The sequence below is a fragment of the Phragmites australis genome, chromosome 14 (genome assembly GCF_958298935.1).
Source record: "Phragmites australis chromosome 14, lpPhrAust1.1, whole genome shotgun sequence".
Classification (NCBI taxonomy): domain Eukaryota; kingdom Viridiplantae; phylum Streptophyta; class Magnoliopsida; order Poales; family Poaceae; genus Phragmites; species Phragmites australis.
Genome location: NC_084934.1, coordinates 15,160,586 through 15,178,922, shown reverse-complemented (window position 1 = coordinate 15,178,922; position 18,337 = coordinate 15,160,586). Strand labels below are relative to the sequence as shown.

Genomic DNA, 18,337 nt, shown 5'->3' with positions numbered 1-18,337 from the left:
AAATAATTAGTAAACAGTTTCGTAGTGAAGTAAGCCACGCGTTCTTGTTGATGCCTGCAATATGAAGACTGCATTCTCCACTAAATCCTAAAACCTTTTTTTTTTTGCTTTGTTAGACTAACAAAGAATGGAAATAGAGCATGAATACCATATACATAATTCATTATTGCTACTCAGTAAGATGAAGCTTAAAAATTGAGGACTATGTTTGGGCTGGGTGGCCCCATCCAACCAAGTACGATGACCTTGTAAGACATACAAGGAAACGCTCACGATCCCTCCTTAAACCCATGAGCACCCAAACTTTCTAAAGTTAAGAGAAAAATATGCATTGCGGCTTAAACCCTCATGCAATGGAATCAACCGCTCCTCCTAAAACCCCTATAAATACCCTGCATCACAGGCCCAAAGCCACAACACAAGCTTCTCAAGCAGCTCTTGCTCTCTTCTACACTAGCTTCTAGTAACATCTAATTCTCGCGCAGCTCAAATGGGCAAGGAGGTGGACGTGTCCACTCTCGCGGCCGGCGGCGCCCGTGCTTACGCGGACCCGCCGGCGGCGCCCGTGATCGACATCGACGAGCTCGGCAAGTGGTCCCTGTACCGCGCCGTGATCGCCGAGTTCGTGGCCACGCTGCTGTTCCTGTACATCACGGTAGCGACGGTGATCGGGTACAAGCACCAGACGGACGCGTCGGCGTCGGGCCCTGACGCGGCGTGCGGCGGCGTGGGCATCCTCGGCATCGCCTGGGCATTCGGCGGCATGATCTTCATCCTCGTCTACTGCACTGCGGGGATCTCGGGTGGCCACATCAACCCGGCGGTGACCTTTGGCCTCTTCCTGGCACGCAAAGTGTCCCTGGTGCGCGCGGTGCTGTACATGGCCGCGCAGTGCCTCGGCGCCATCTGCGGCGTTGCGCTCGTCAAGGGGTTCCAGAGCGGCTTCTACACGAGCTACGGCGGCGGCGCCAACGAGCTCGCCTCCGGGTACTCCACCGACACCGGGCTCGCCGCCGAGATCATCGGCACCTTTGTGCTCGTGTACACCGTCTTCTCCGCCACCGACCCCAAGCGCAACGCCCGCGACTCCCACGTTCCGGTAAATGCATTATAGATGCACACACTTGAAGTGTGATTTTGCACGTTGCAAGAACTTGCCGTGCTGATGCATTTGCCTCTTGCCATTGCAACGAACGAACTAAAGGTGCTGGCGCCGCTGCCGATCGGGTTCGCTGTGTTCATGGTGCACCTGGCGACGATCCCGATCACCGGCACGGGGATCAACCCGGCGAGGAGCCTCGGCGCCGCCGTCGTGTACAACAACAACAAGGCCTGGAGCGACCAGGTATGTCTCATTCCCCACATTGTGTAAAATTGCAGAAGCTGGCTGTACGCTGGCGGTTATGGTTTCATCGATTGTCCTGAAACGAATTGACATCATCGCTACATTTGTTCATTGGTGCAGTGGATCTTCTGGGTGGGTCCGTTCATCGGCGCGGCAATCGCGGCGCTGTACCACCAGATCGTCCTCCGCGCCAGCGCCAGGGGTTACGGCTCCTTCCGGAGCAATACCTAGGCCGGCCTACCTCGGCGGCGGCGGACGTGACGACTGGGCTCCTCCCCTCCGCCGGAGTTTAAGGTGCACGGAGAGGGAGAGCACCAGCGTGGTTAGTGTAGTAGCAGTAGCTTGAAGTGTGCAGCATGCAGTGCTGCAGCAGCTGTCGGTGTTTGTGTGTGTGCTCTGGAAAGCAAGTGTAGCTTTGTCCGCGCGTGTGTGCCCTTCTTCTAGTTTCAAGTCAATCAATAAACATGGAGGAATGCAAATCGTATAAAAGTTTAGGTAATGGCTTGTTTATGACAGTGCAGGCATCCGCTCTCCCATCCGCACGCCCAGCCAACCGTCTGATGGAGTTTGTATGAAGCGACGCGAGGTGCGTACAGGAGCTTGTTGACCAAGGACTCTAGATGGTGGGTCCCATGCCATCCTTTTCCATTTCCTTTATCTCCCCATTACCTTATACTCTTCCGATAGAACGCCCCTTTTCTCTATCCAAGTTTCTTCCTCTATCGTATTGTTCGCTCTCTCTCTCATTTGAAGCTCCCCTGTCCTTCATAGCTATGTTAAAATCGAGCTTGCTGCTTCAATTATGTTCCCACATGCACAGGTTGGGCTTCTTCGCCGTTCAGGGCTAGGAGCTATGTACTACCGCCGCCGCCGCGAAAGATGAGCACGTTCTCTTCTATATCTTCTCCGTGATCGGGCTCCAGTTGCTAGGGCATGCTCATGCAGCGTGGAGCCCATTTTGCTTGATTTGGGCGCCATGGAGCCAAATCTGTCGACAATGTGAAGCTCGACCAGGTTGCGGAGGAGGTCGTCCCCAATGACGAGGGTTCGATTTGCCCGATTTTGAGGCATGGAGTCCAGTTTTGATATGAGAAGCTCAATCCTGGGGTTGAGGAGCCGGGTCCCGGTGGTAGGCCATCGATTTAGGCGGCGAGAAGCTCGATCCCCCGAGGAGGGTGTCAATTTGGGCTGCGAGGACCTCATTCCCTGTAGGAGGGCATCAAATTTGGAACTAGGGGAGCAACGCTGCAATTTTCTTCTAAATTTGTACTGATTTCTTTTTCTGGTTGCAGCAATTTGCTTCTAAATTTATATTTATGTGCTTTACATCATTTTAATTGATTCTTCTTTTTCTGAGATTGTGCTAATTTTCTGCATCCGATTGGTCTCAAGGCTACACATTTCTGCTGCTGCGAATCATTTTATGATCCATCTTCGTGAGCCCTCATCGATTTGCTTTTTCCGTGTGCAATGATTTGTTTACACATATGAATAGTTTTTTTGTGTATGCTTCTTTCTTTAAAATGATGGATAGTTCTTTCTTTATATATGTATGTATATATATATATATATATATATATATATATATATATATATATATATATATATATATATATATAATGGCACCAGTATTATGTTACTTATGTTTTACAATAATGCGTATGCTTTTTTGTCACATGCTGCTAAATAATGGCATGTTTATGTCCGTGCAGACATCCAAAAGTTTAACCACTTTGTCATGTGATAATTGGCCCTTCCATATTTTCTCTGACATGAAAAGTTTGGAAGAACTGCTCCCATATTTACTACTAGCTAAATGTGCATGTGTTACAATAAAAACTTAAATATTGAATATGGTAACATCAAACATAAGTTAAGGTATGGGGATGTGGGTACTTATGGGAACTCTGCCGAATGAATACGTCGGAAATAATGAGCGATGTCATAGTTTAATTTCAAATTAGATCTAAAAGAGGATGATGAGATTATTCGCTAATTTTTCATAATTTCTTTATTTATTTTTATTAGTAAAATAGGTCTTATATCCGTAACCGATAACAGACGAGGAGACTGTAGGACTAGGATGAATGGCAAAACTAGATAAATTATTCGAATTTTAAGTGTTTTTATTAGATGGGTGGAGAGTAGGGGAAGAAATAACGCGGGAACCAACTTGTATTTTATATAGTAGAGATTATCTGGAACATATCTTCTTTTGTAATATGCTTTAGAATAACAGCAGATCAAGCGAGATTATTGTTACAAACCAACATTACAAAATTGTAAAAAGTGTGATCAATTAGACAGTAGCTGCATTAGGTAGTTAATCAATGTAAAGGCACTCATTGGGTTACCGCCTTCCCCAACGGGTGTATATCCCTTCTATTCACTTGCTATATATGTAAACATTCATGTTATCAGCACACTAGTTCTACCACTGATCGGCACAACAATCAAGAACAGAGAGGCATGAAGGCCTATCCAAGAAGGTGAGCATGGCGCATCCATTATGTCCCATACATGGCATACCTGCTTCTTCGGACTTTGTCGTCGTCATTCTGCTACTTCGTTCATGCCCTCGTCGTTCCCGTCGTCGTCCACACTGTTGTGCTGCTCGTGGCCACTATGGCTGCAACAGTGGCCCTGCTACCGTCCCGCCACCAACCTCACCGCCTCCAGCCTTGCTGCCCCTGTTGCCCTTCTCCTTTGGAGTTAGGCCACCAGCAACATTGGCCATTGGCGTGGGATCCTTCACGGTGGCAGCTACCACCACAACGGGGGTCGGCTCTGGCCCACCGCCCATAATGGTAGTGTGCAACAGCACGGTCCTTCTCTTCAGCAGCCTGACGACGGTGGTGTCCTCCTTGAAAGAGGAAGATCTCGAGGATTACATCCCTCATACGCCTTTGCCTACCACTCCTCCACAGGTTATCCCAGATTTGAACTTGATGGCCATGACATCTTCCTCTATTGCAACACCGTACTGACGCCTCCGTCGCACTACGACAACGGTGGCCAACTGTCGTCCAGGCCTCTGCCCGAGGTCATGGGCCCCCGCGGCCCTCGGCCTCCCCTCCGACGGTGCCTAAGGGTACCCAAACGTGCGCGCATGCATGGGGAAAGGGGCTTTCGAGTCCCTTCATTCGCTCATGTGAGGGGGAAGGGGGAGGCGCACCCCTAACGCCGATGCCCTCACAGGCACCACGAAGAAGGTGATGGATCCCTGTGCCCGCGTCTTGCATCCCAACTTCTCAACGTCGCAAGCCCGACTCTCAATGTTGACGACATGGCCCCTCCTAGATCCGACAGTGCATCGGCCCCCAAGCGCTCCAAGACGGCACAGTGATGCGCTTGCATCGGCGCTCCCATCTCTGGTGGCATGGCCTCCATCTCGACCGGCTTGGCTCCGGCCCATCTCTAGCGGTGACAGCACCATGGTGGTCCATGGTGACCACCACACAAGGCCAGCTCAGCTTCGGCCCTTCAACAGCGGCGGCGGCGGCTACAATGTGGTTTGCAACCCTAACCGTCGGCCTCTCCCCTTTTTTATACGGCGTGGGAGGGGAAGCCCGGTCGGGCCTTGGGTCGAAAGGCCTAACACGCCGGAGCCCAAGTTGTCTAGGTCCACAGGCCGGTGGACTGGCTCCTCATCCCTGTCCCCGCACGAAGAAAAATTCCCCATCCCCATCCCCGCTCCCGCTCACGGGGACTATTTTCTCCCCATCCCCGTCCCTGCACGGGGAATGGAGACCCGACGGGAACCCGTCCCCGTCCACCTGGGTCGAGGCAGCCCACTGGGCTGAGGCCACCCACTGGGCCGACCCACACCATGCCACGGCACCAGGCCGTGCCTGCCTGGGCCGCGCATCTGGCCCCCGCCTGGGCAGGTCGCACACGCCTGGGCCACCACCGCTGGGCCAAAACGGGTCCCCGTGGGGAAACGGGGACGATGAATGCTTCCCCATACCCCTCCCCACTAGACCCGACGGGAATACGATTTGTACCATTTATATCCCCACGGGTGATGAAATCTCCCCATCCCAGTCCCCTAAAAGGAGAATTCCCCGCGGGGAATCGAGGATCGGGTCCCCATTGACATCCCTAGGTCTACACCTTTGCAGATGATTACCTTAATTCTTATCTCATATTGGCCATACACAAGGTAGTACCTAAGTACTAATGCGGGATCTACACTATGTTTACCATATAGTGACTATCCTCAATGTGTGTACCAAGTTGAGTATGAATTAAACAAGGTCTACACCATTTTGGTGATTATCTTCGAAGTGTTAACACATATTAGCATAACACAAGACAGTGAGATTCATGACATCTACTGTATAGTTACAGATTATTGCCCCACTACTGAGAGGTCTACACCATTTAGGTGACTACCTTCAATGTGTTCGCAACATAATTTGAGATCTACACTATATAATTCAAGTCTCAACTTGACTTTACAAATTTTGCATTAATTACAACAATACTATGATTCTTCAATTTACCCATGGTGTAAATTCATTCAATCATTGTCCATTTTGTAGGACAAAATATCCAACGTTGAGTTCGACAAACTCGAGTTAGATGGCAAAAAACTATCTAACTTGGGCGATGGATATGAAGGTAAGTCTATCGTCCCGCAGACTCACAACAACGATTAATCCTCCCCAAGAAGGAGATCCGCTACTTCAAGATCAAATCAAGTATGGGGTTTTATACTACATAAGGTGCCATCTTCATCTAGATTTAAAATCTAAATACTTGATGGATGAAAATTCATATCATCTATGGAACTTGCTTAAAGAGTGTTATGAACAGCAGAAGGTAATCATCCTGCCTGAAGCACAACGTGAGTGGTCTAACATTCACCTCCAAGACTTTAAGTCCATTGGAGAATACAACAATGATGTTCACAAGATTTGCTCTAGGTTGCTATTTTGTGACAAATCTCCCACAAATGCGAAGAAAATTAAAAAAAAACTTTATCTACAATGCTTCCTATCCATAGGGTATTGCGACAACAATATTGTGCTAGGAATTACCAGCACTATTCTAAATTAATTCACACTTTACTTTAAGCTGAAAAGCATGAAGAGATTTTTTTGAAGAATCATCACCAGCATCCTATAGGCATTGTTCCTTTACCTGAAGTTAACTCTAATATTCAGAATACCAAGAAGTTCGACAGCAACAAACGTCGCCCAAAGAACTTCAATGGAAAGAATCATCGCAACAAGAAGATGAAATTCCATGGACACAACAAGAAGGGCATTTCCAAGAACAACAAAGACAAATATGATATTTATCGTAAATGTGGTTGCTACAGCCACACAACTAAGAAATACCGCACCCTAAGACACTTGATTGATCTCTACCTCAAGTCCGTTGGACGAAGTCGACTAGCTCAAGGTGAAAGCTTTGAAGTGCATTTCAATCTTAAACCTAACACCACCAGGAAAGCCAGTTTTTCCCAAAGCATTCCTCCAGAACTAGACAACGACATTACTCTGCAGCAGTAAGAGGACCTTGAGAGCACGGACAACATGATCATGGAATTTGCTTCCAACAACTTATTTGGAGACCTCAATTAGTCTCCTAATTAATTAGATATTGATATATCTATGTCCTACATAGTGTTGTAATAGGTTGTTGTCCTTATATACTATATTGTATATTTCAATAATGTATCAGCACATTGATACTCAATAAAGTTGTATGTATTCTATATATCTATGAAGAATTTCACTTTAAATTCTCTATTTTTATATATAGATGTCTACGGGGAACAATCCGATGGAAGAGAAAATGTGCTTAGTAGATAGTTGTACCACTAACTCTATACTTAAGAAAACTAAATATTTTCAAACTCTTAAAAAGAGTAAAGGAAATGTTTTGACAATCGCTGGATGCAATGCTATGATTGTTGGTTCTGGTCGCGCTATAATCACTCTCCCTATGGGTACTCAAATAACAATCGATGATTCACTATTGTATCCAGATTCAACATGTACCCTCCTGAGTTATCAAGAAATCTATCAAAATGGTTTCCATATCGAAACACATGATGACAACAAAGAGAAATATCTCCTCATTACCAAAAATAATGTATATGCTAAACAAATATTAGAAAAAAAATTCCCTCTTTATCTTTAGGATTGTATTACACATACATCAAACCCGTACCACATGTTGCGTATAAGGTAATTTTTCAGAATGTTGACACATTCCAAATATGGCATGATCACCTTAGTCATCCTGGCGTTGGGATGACGTGAAAATTTATCAACAATTCAATTGGTCATGGCATGAATATTGTCAAATTTCACAATCTTCGGATTTTATATGCACTGCATGTGTCACAGAAAAATTGACTTTAAGGCCCTCGCACCTTAAAATCTAGGTTGAACCATTCAAATTCCTTGAACGCATTCAAAGCGATATATGTGGTCCAATCCAACAATTATCCAGACCGTTTAGGTACTTTATGGTTCTCATTGACGTATCTACACGACGGTCACATGTGTGTCTTTTGTCCACACGAAACCATATTTTTGCCAAAATAATTGCTCAAATTATTAAATTACGAGAACATTATCCTAAACATAAGATACAATCTATTTGAAGGGACAATGTGGCTGAATTCACCACATGTGCTTTCAATGATTATTGTATAGCCCTAGGAATTCAAGTCTAACATTCAATATCAAACGTCCATACTCAAAATGGTTTGGCTGAATCTCTTATCAAGAGAGTCAAGCTTATTGCACGACCATTATTATATAATTGTGATTTACCAACTTCATGTTGGGTCATACAATCTTACACGATGCTGACTTAATTCAATTGCAACCAACTACATATCACACAGCTTTCCCACAGCAGTTAGTACTTGGATATCCTCCTAGCATTTCTCATCTGCGAAAATTTGGTTACGATGTATACATACCGATTCACCACCGCAGCATATATCAATGGACCTACACAGGAAATTAGGGATCTATGTTGGGTATAACTCCCTGTCTATCATAGAATACATCGAGCCCCTCACATGAGACCTATTTACAGCCTAGTACGCTGATTGTATATTTGATGAGGAATATTTTCCGGCATTAGGGAGAAATTTCATGTACCAGAAAGAATGCCAGGAAATCAATTGAAATGCCATAGATATTTCCTCCTCAGATCCATGTACTAAAGAATATGAACTCCAAGTTTAGAGAATCATAAATTTACAACATATTACAAATAACCTACCATATGCATTTACTAATAACAAAGTTGTCACTAAATCATATATCCTTGCTAGGAATAAGCTAGAAAGAGTAGAGGTACCAAATAAAACCACTCAACATCAAAATCAAAATAAAAGGAGGAGAAGTACAGTCACAAAGGATAAAGCTTTTTTCAATCTACCACGGAAACAGAGGAATCACTCATCCAAAACAGTAAATGCAAATCAGTGTCAAGTTAAAAAATACCCGAGGCTTATGGATATTATACATTCAGTAGATGATTAGCATCCACATCCCAGATTAACTGTGCACACAAATACTAATACTGAAACATCGGAACACCCTGACTCTATCATAATGGGCAATCATGATGAGCTAAAAAGGGTAGATGAAATTTCCATCAATTATATTGATTCTGGAGAACCATTTGAGCAAAAGACTATAATTTTTTACACTTATTTCTACTCAAAGATTGCAAATAACCTTCACAATGATACAGATCCCAAGACCATGGCAGAGTGCCACAAGCGCTCGAACTAGACACAATGGAAGAATGCAATTCAGACAGAATTGATCTCCCTCTCCAAAAGAGAGGTATTCACATCAGTAATACCTACTGCTCGTAACATTTTCCCTGTGGGATACAAGTGGATTTTCGTCCGCAAACGGAACGAAAACAATGAGGTAGTGAGATATAAAGCGAAGCTTGTAGCACAAGGGTTCACACAGAGACCCGATATTGATTTCAATTAGACTTATTCTCCAGTAATGAATGGAATCATGTTCCGATATCTAATTTCATTGGCAGTTCAAAATCATCTATCTATACAGTTGATGGATGTAGTGACTGCATACCTATATGGGTTACTTGATTTGGACATATATAAAAGTCCCCGAAGGAATAGACATTCTGAATCCAAACACAAATTGCAACATGTATTATGTAAAGCTTAAAAAGTCACTATATGAATTAAAGCAATTAAGAAGAATGTGATACTCCAACAATGATGATTGTCCATGTGTTTTCATAAAAAATTTCTCAATAGGATTTTGCATCATCTCTGTATACGTTAATGATCTAAATATCATTGGAAATACAGAAGATATAGATGAAGCACGCAATCATTTTAAGATGGAATTTGAAATTAAGAATTTGAGTAAAACCAAATTTTGCTTGGGTATAAACTCGAACATCTTCCTTCAAGTATTCTAGTACACTAAGCCGTATATACCCAGAAAATTTTGAAAAATACAATATGGACAAATCATATCCATCCAACACTCTTATGGTTGTTCGATCTCTTGATATGGAGAAAGATCCACTTATACCACGGGAGGAAGGAGAAGAGATAATAGGACCTGAAGTTCCTTATTTCAGTAGCATTGGAGCGCTTATATATCTTGCAAATTGTACCAGGCCTGATATCGTATTTACAGTAAACTTACTAGCTAGGCATAGCGTTGCTCTAACTAAACACCATTGGGCGAAAGTCAAAAATATCTTTCGATATCTTCAAGGCACCATAGATCTTGGTCTTTTCTTTCAAAGAAATCAAGATATGAATACAATTGGATACACTGACGCTGGTTACTTATTAGATCTCTATAATACCAGATCATAAACAGGCTTCATGTTCTTATATGATAGAACAGTCATTTCATGTAAGTCTTCAAAACAGACGCTTGTGGCTACATCCATAAATTATTTTGAAATAATTACATTATATGAAGCATCATGTGAATGTGTGTGGCTTCGCAGAATGATAAACCACATACAATAATTATATGGTATTAGTTCTATTAAAATCACTAACAATTATCCATGAAGATAATTCTGCATACATTGCTCAAATGCAAACATGTTACATAAAAAACAATATAACCAAACATATTCTCCTAAAATGTTCTATCCCCATGAATTACAAAATAATAGAGAGATAGAAATTTTGCAAACTAAGTTACGTGATAATCTCACTAATTTGTTCACTAAGTTCTTATCAGCTTCCACATTCCAAAGATGTATTCATTGAATTAGTATGCGACGACTGCAAGATTTGGAAGGTTCAGAGGGAGTTGATCCCTAAATAATAACATATTTATATTATATTGCACTATTTTTTTTATGAGTTTTTCCTATACGATTTCTCATATAAGATTTTTAATGAAGTAATATCTACTTTATTCTTCCTATTTTTTCAAGAGGTTTATCAAAGGTTTTAATATGATCCATAGATCATAGTTATGGTTCTCTAATCTCACAAATGAGTTTTTCCTATTTAGGTTTCTCATATGAGTCTCAATAAAACAATAATCAATATATGTCATATCATTTTTTATTACTTTTTCATTAGGTTTTAAAGGAGTTTTAGTGGTATATCAATATATTATTTTCTCGTCATATTTTTTTCACAGAGTTTTTAAAAGAGCTCTAACAAGAAGTTTATATTTGGAATAATTGATCAAAAGGAGTGTTACAAACCAACATTCCAAAATTGTAAAAGCGTGATCAATTAGACAATAACTGCATTAGGCAGTTATTCAATGTAAAGACACCCGTTGGGTTACTGACTTCCCCAGCGGGTGCTTATCCTATCCATTCACTTGCTATGTATGTAAACATTCACTCAGTTAATAAATACAAGTATTTTCACACTCTAATCAATTTCTACTCACATCAATTATCATAATCCACCTTAATACTATACGCAGAGAAAGATGAGCTGATCAACTAGCGTATCTAAGCTACATTTTATAGATTTACATCGCCTTTATTAGTTATTATCTTAATCTAATGACGAAGAAACAGTAAACATCAAACAAAGAATGCGTCAGTGCAAACCCCCTTTGTTTAGGTCCAAACTCCCAGAGGTTTTCATCTTCTGGCTCCTGTTCGTTCACAGGTCCTTGTCTGGCTGGACGAAACCATATATGTATTTTTAGCGGAGGCTTCTGTGGTTTTCGCCAGTTCATGACGGTGGCCAGTTGAAATAGCATATCTTTTTGCCTTGAGATGTAACTTTCGAAATATGCGGGCCCTGGGGTGTTGGCGACGGCGATGCACCAAATGTGGATGAACTGAACTTGTTTGTTGTCTCAACCATCACATCCTGCAAAAAATTGCCGACCATAGGAATCTTCCGGTTGCAGTTTCACAACCAACTGTACTGTTGAAGATCTCAACTTGTTTATCGCTTCGGCCGTCACATCCTCGATAAGTTTGCCGACCACAGGACCTAGTATGTTAGGAATCTCAGGGTGAACCTTCAGTGCACAAGTTTTGATAAACTAACAGCCTGACGAGATCCTACAGTGGTACAGACATCTCCCTCAGGTAAATCCTCAAAGCGGGTCACTAGGCACTAGTACATTACTCCACATGGCAACTAGGAAAGCAAGTCTCAGTTTCAGGCACGTCTCAGGAGCTGGACTTGGAAATTAGATGCCAGTAATCAAGACCTGAAGAAATTATCGTAATCTTTGAAGGAACCCAAGCACAAAAACAAAATTTTCATAGGACAGAAGCTCACGACCCTCAAAATGATGAGGTCCAACCATTGTATAAAAAAACAGCCGAGTTAGTTGAACTCAGACATGCCCCGTGTCCCCATGCCACACGAATCATCAAGTTTCGATGGCCAACTTCCGAACTCATAGGGGCAAAGAAATATTACTGGTTATTCCAAAGAAGGGTGATGTGGAAGCTCCTTAGTATCCCCAGTAATCGTTACGGATCTCGTCATCAAACTTCTGTTTGAGTTCAGGGTGCTTCTCAAAGTACTCGTCTGCTGTCATTGTGCTGATCTTTTTCTCTGTGTGTAAACAAGATGTTAGAATAAATGTAAAAGCAGCATGTTCCATGTTTGTTCAAGATCAACCCACCTTCATCTCCTTCATTTCAGCAATTTCCTTCTCTATCCTCTCTGACTCCTTTAGTGATGCCTTTTCCGCTTCCTTCAGTTCGATCACCTACACATATCATACAGATACAGGAAATTTCATTAATATCTGAACGGGGCAACACTCGAAGTGACAATTCAGTTTAGAAAAGCTGTGACAATCAGCACAGAATAGGAAGGTGAAAAATATCAAGAGAAGAGTGAATCCTCACCAGAGCGTCAAACTTTGGCTTGTACTGAGGAGTGACTGTGTCAACATACTTGGGGATCTCTAAGCCTGCATCGTTTTCATGATTGGTATCTCAATAAGAGGTTTGATGGATGAAAAGTGCATAGAACCATAAGAATATCTGAAACCTCAAAGACTAAATCATTTGATAAGCCTTAAATCTAGGTCCATCTTAGAGTTCATGGTTGTAACTTGTAATGCGACATCCATACAGCCTATTTTCAGTAGCTGATTTACAAAGAGCAACAGAAACTGTCAACTTTCAACTGAATTTCTCTAACCGAACAAAACTGTAACATACAGTTTCTAAAAACTACCCTATATTAGAATGCACACATGAAGCACCCATCATTCAGACAATACTGTGATCAATCTTTCCAAACAAAGTATAAGCAAGTTACATCTGATGTCATAATCAATGTTCCAAATTACACATCAATCACAAGTTGTAAATCGTAAATGGTATTAAAACCAGTTTGCTTGAAATTCAATAACAGTCCCGAGAAACACATAAAAGATGGAGAGGTGAACTCATACTTTCATAAGCCTCCTTATACATATCAACAACTTTTGATCCAATTCCTTTTTTGTAGTACTCCCAGTCAATTGGCTGGGGTTCCTGCAATAATAACAGAACAAATACAGAGACGGACACCCGAAAGGCCAAAATGTCAGAAGGGATAATGAATGTCTCCAAGGTTGCCAAGGACATTTCAACCAAAACAACACACAACTTCAATGAAATAGGACTACAAACATTTAACATATCAGAGGACTATTTACTTCATATATGCAATGCTGCTTGTCACGGTGTAATAGGTATCTTTGCGCTTCTAATCATGAACATCAAAACGATATGGTAAATCTTTTGTTCTGATGGATTACATCAGATGTGAAATAAGCCATACGCCTGTACCCCTTTCTGTTGGTAATAGCTTACATATTGCCAATACAATTATTGAAAGCAAAACAGAATCAGCAATTATTTGATGCAGGCCTGTCACAAAATGGAAAGTTACCCAGAACATACTACATGGTGCAAATCAACAGTCATCCGATATGCCAACTCTAAGATATGACATCCAAAATTGCGATGCACACTACCAGTTCTTTTGATATCATCATCCAATGATAACCACACACAAACCCCTGAAATACAGAGCTTATACATCTTGCAATCGGCATGTCATAACAGGCTACTCGCCGAACCTACATTAGGCATCATCTGCTTTGGTACTAGCAAGTAGCAACACACGGTCTTGCTTTGTTCGTAGAAATGCAGCCGCATAGACCTGGGTTTTCACCAATCTATTGAAATGTGTTCAGTTCACACCTAAGCGCGGTTGCATTATATCCATCATATTAAGTCTGAAACGCAATCCACCTTAATGCAGGTGGTCTCAATCACAGGGACGGAACGCCAACGCTTCCCCCCTGTTTCCGATCAGCAAATGCCCCTGATTCCACTACTTTCCGGGATGCTATACGTTGCTGATCGGCAAAACTAAAACCCTAGGATGGCTAGATCGGGCGGGAGGAGATGAGACAGGTACCTGGGAGAACTTGGTCCGGAGCTGGTGGTTGACGTCCTCAAAGGTGCGGCGGAGGGTGGCGAACTCCTTGCGGGCCTCCTCGGAGACGAGCATCTTCGATGCCGTCCCAGTCGATCGCCTTGCCGACCTTTGCCGCTGCGTCCGCCACCTTCTTCGCCACCCCGTTCCCGCTCATCTCGCTCGCCCCTCCTCACACCGCCCGCCGCCGCCGAACTGCTCCGATCTGCGTTTGCGGATGGTGACTGGCTCTCCATTCCTTTCGTTCTGGTGAGCTCAAAACGGGCCCAACGTGAGAGAAGATAGACGAGGTTGGGCCAGGCCGTCTGTAGCTGCGCTAGGATGTTATGAAACAAGGGCTTCCTGCTTCAGTACTTCACCAACAACCCTTTACGTTCCCCTCATAAAAAAATCGAAGATTACACAACAGTCGCAAAAAATTAAAAATAGGTAACAGAATAGTATTTGTTAAAATAGATAATATATTAACATATTTATAAATCTAGTATTGGTATTCGACACATCAAATACCGAAAAATCGATTCTGGTACTTGAGGTACTGAAAACTCCTGTATTCGACACCTAAGATGTCAAATACGTCATTATTCCCTGTATTCGGCACCTGAGGTACAGAATATGGTGAACAGTGTCGTATTCAGCACCTCAGGTCCAAAGCGGTGGTCACGTCGTTTCGCTTTTGTCGCTTTTTTAAACCCACATGCTGCCGTGTTTCGCTATAAAATGCGAGCAGGCTGGTTTTATAGCACTATTTAGTTTTATCAGGCCACAAGCAAATAAAAGAAATAAACTAGATAAGTGAGTGTGTCGTAATTTTATTGATATTTTATTATTCATTTAATGTATTTGTGTAGGTAACTTTTTAGGGAAGTAACATCGGGAGGATACAAAATCTAATTTATCGAACAATAATAGTTGTGAAGTACAATTATCATATAACCCGGTATAGATGTTATATACGCTGATAAACTTTACATGCGATATGAGGTTTTTCGTCGCTGCACGAATGAACCCTAATCATAAAAGGATGCCACTATAAATGTTGGTATGTACGGTATGACTAAAGACTAACTTAATAGTGTACCGCTGCTAAACCAAATATGCCTTAGGGAATAAAAATAGACCGAGTTATAATAGATACTCTCTATTGAGTGCACTTAGGATATTTGCTCTTTCGCAAGGCATCGAGGCCCTCCACTTTAGCGCGACGAGCCCTCTCCCGCTTCCTTTCTCTCTGCTTCGCGAGCCTCAGCCGTCGCGCGCTCCTTGGCTGCCTTCTTTATACGCTCCTCTTCCTGACGCTTGAGCCGTAGTTCCCCCTGCTGTTGCTCATACTCCAGACGTTCGTACACTTCCCTCCTCCACCGCATGTTCATGTCGATCCACCGCTTCTGTACGCGTTTTGCTCCATGTTCAGCTATTCTATGAAGTCGACTGGACAAATAAAATAAGAGGGCAGATTAGTAAAATAGTGCATAAAATCATACAAAAAGTGCCACATTAGCGATATACATCGCTATACCGGTGGGTACTCGTACGGTCAATGTTGATGCTTGTCGTACTGGTAGTTGGCACATATAAAGAAGCATAGGCCATATGTGTAGGAGATATCCTCGGGCTCGCAAAGCCTATTAGGATCACCACAAAAACACATTGGCAGTTCGACCCCCTAGAGAATGAAAATCCCCCAATGTTTCTCAGGTGCGCTTGGTGGAGTTGAGGAAGACATTGCAGTTGAGAGAGTTGAGGAATGAGTGATCTATCCATGGATGAGGGTTGAGTCATTTATGTTGGCTGGGGGCTGGTGCATGGGCTTAGCTGGGGGCTAGAGCATAGGATTCCCTGTGAAAGTTAGAAAAGTTGTAGTATTTATGCTTGGTAGAGATTCCTTGTGAAAGTTGTTGCTTGATGTGGTCATTTCATTCTACAAAAGTTCAGCAATGAGTTACTATTGCCTTTGCATTGAGGTATAGAATCCTATGAAAGCATTCCCTGTGAAAGCTGTTGATTTTGAATAGGTGTAGAAGTAACATATATCTCTTTGATCTTAATCCAAAGTCGAAGCCTACTTTATCATTCTAAAGTAAGCACATCCCAAGGTTGAACGTTTCATACAATCACATTGTTGATTTTAGAGTTACAATTAATGTTAGTCCCCAAGGTGCTAGTGATACATTAGCGTGTCTAAAGCTTGAGTTCACAAATACCTTTCATATGTTAGAAAGAATTGTACTTGGATAGTACATTAATATAATAAACTTACCATCATATTGATTAGATAAATAGTTCATATATAGTTCGTAAACAAAAAAAATAGTCCTACCTACCATTTGCATAGTTCGTAGTGCATAGATGTTGAATGCCTAGATCATATCAAGATGGCGGAGGAAAGTGGCGACGCAAATTAGCGGAAGAATATTAGTTATGCCAGCCAATGCTATTAGGGTAAGATGGTTGTTGTCTCTAAGGAGGTAATGGGAAGTTATAAGAATGAGTACCAGCAAATCCACCATCATTTTCAAGGCCATCAATGTCCTTCGGAGATGGAGGCCTCAGAGGGAGGGATTGTTGTGGTATGAAATCGTTGTCGTCGTCATCTTGAGCTATCATAGTAGTAGCACGTCCTATTTCCTTGTCGGTTGTACACCATCTCGATGTGGTGCGTGAATGTCCTCTTGCGGTGATCATTGAACCTTCTCTTGTATTGCTGCTAGAACCGAAGCATTGGGACGTGAAATCATCATCCTCATCGTCCTCGTCATTTTCTGGATGAGTAGCAGAGTGCGCCCCTGTACCCCTTAGGTTCGCTGACCGTCGTCACCTTCTACGCGAAACAGGCATGACACCCTCACCGAAGAGCATATACATCACTAAGAAGTTTGTGATATCTTTGTTGATAAACTGTGTGTCTTCCGAGAACGCCTAACACAAAAGAGGAGCATTTGAATCAATAGAAAAAAAATAAGTAGGGTGAGCACATAGGAAATTACGAATCTGAATGTGGGATGCATACTGGTCGGGCAACATCACTATCATTCTTTGTCTCCTAGAAAAACGTAGAATAGAAGGATTGTTGGCTAGTTCGCACATCCTAAGATACGTTTGATGCTGCTCGTGCAAGAGGGCCCTAAAGTCCTCAGTGGTTATATGTTGGAGCGGAGTGGTTAACGTAGAATATAAGGGTTTTGCATGCAATTTGGCCATGGCTTGGATTTGGTTGCTCTTCTTGAAGGGATTATTCTTCCTTTCACATATAAACTGCAATGAGGCATTAAGTGCTATATAGATCATTGTAGGTGTCCATGGAAAGACTGTACTCGAAGATCCCGCCATAGAATTATTGATCCTTCACTGTAATGTTATGGCTCTATACCAAAGCAGGAATCCCTGGTTATTTAAGAAAGTAAACAAGGATTAAATATCACAATTATTTGACAAACATTACATAAATTGTGTGCCAGAATTATTTGACAAACAGTACATAAACTAAAAATAATTAAATTAACAATACAATGAATAATACATAATAAGAATAATTATGACAATAAAGTTAATAATACATGTGACGTTAACAAGTACAAGTGCACCGAACAACTACACTAGAGACTCAACGACGACGCCGCCGCACGTAATCCCCAGGAGTGTACGCGTCTAGTGGGTGTGTGGCCCTCATCCCAACGACCTGCGCTGGCCTCTGCCTCATGTTCCATTGCTCATCATCGTCAATGTCCTTCCCTGTGGGACTCCCACCGAACATGTATCCCACCAAGCTAACTCTGCCCTGCATGTACTATGAAGAAGGATCCTCATGCAGCAGTGTAGACGCCCCTAGAACGGGCTCCGACGGAGTTCGGTGTGCCGAAGGCTCACCCTGGTGGTACCACTGTGAATCCCCAGGTGCATCAGGATATTAGGGGTACTGTGTGCTGAGAAGCTTGATGAAGCTAGCGGCCTGCATTGTAGCAACCCAGTCAAAATCATGCGTGTCGCTCCAGTTAGGTGTCTACTGCGTGCAATCAACGACGTCTTCATGACAAGTCAATGTTGTAGGCGGAGGTGTCAGTGTA

General features: G+C 42.6%; 1 protein-coding gene and 1 pseudogene across 1 annotated transcript; one reads left to right on the top strand and one right to left on the bottom strand.

Annotated features, from left to right (window-relative positions):
* Window positions 1-401: 401 nt before the first annotated feature.
* LOC133891420 (aquaporin PIP2-6-like) lies at window positions 402-1,712 on the top strand. Its single transcript, XM_062332136.1, has 3 exons — window positions 402-1,099; window positions 1,205-1,345; window positions 1,466-1,712. Exons 1-3 carry the CDS (start codon window positions 491-493, stop codon window positions 1,574-1,576), a joined length of 861 nt encoding a protein of 286 aa, XP_062188120.1. The 5' UTR covers window positions 402-490; the 3' UTR covers window positions 1,577-1,712.
* Window positions 1,713-11,162: 9,450 nt separating this feature from the next.
* LOC133890030 (ATP synthase subunit d, mitochondrial-like) lies at window positions 11,163-14,579 on the bottom strand (annotated as a pseudogene).
* Between the last annotated feature and the right edge of the window lie 3,758 nt (window positions 14,580-18,337).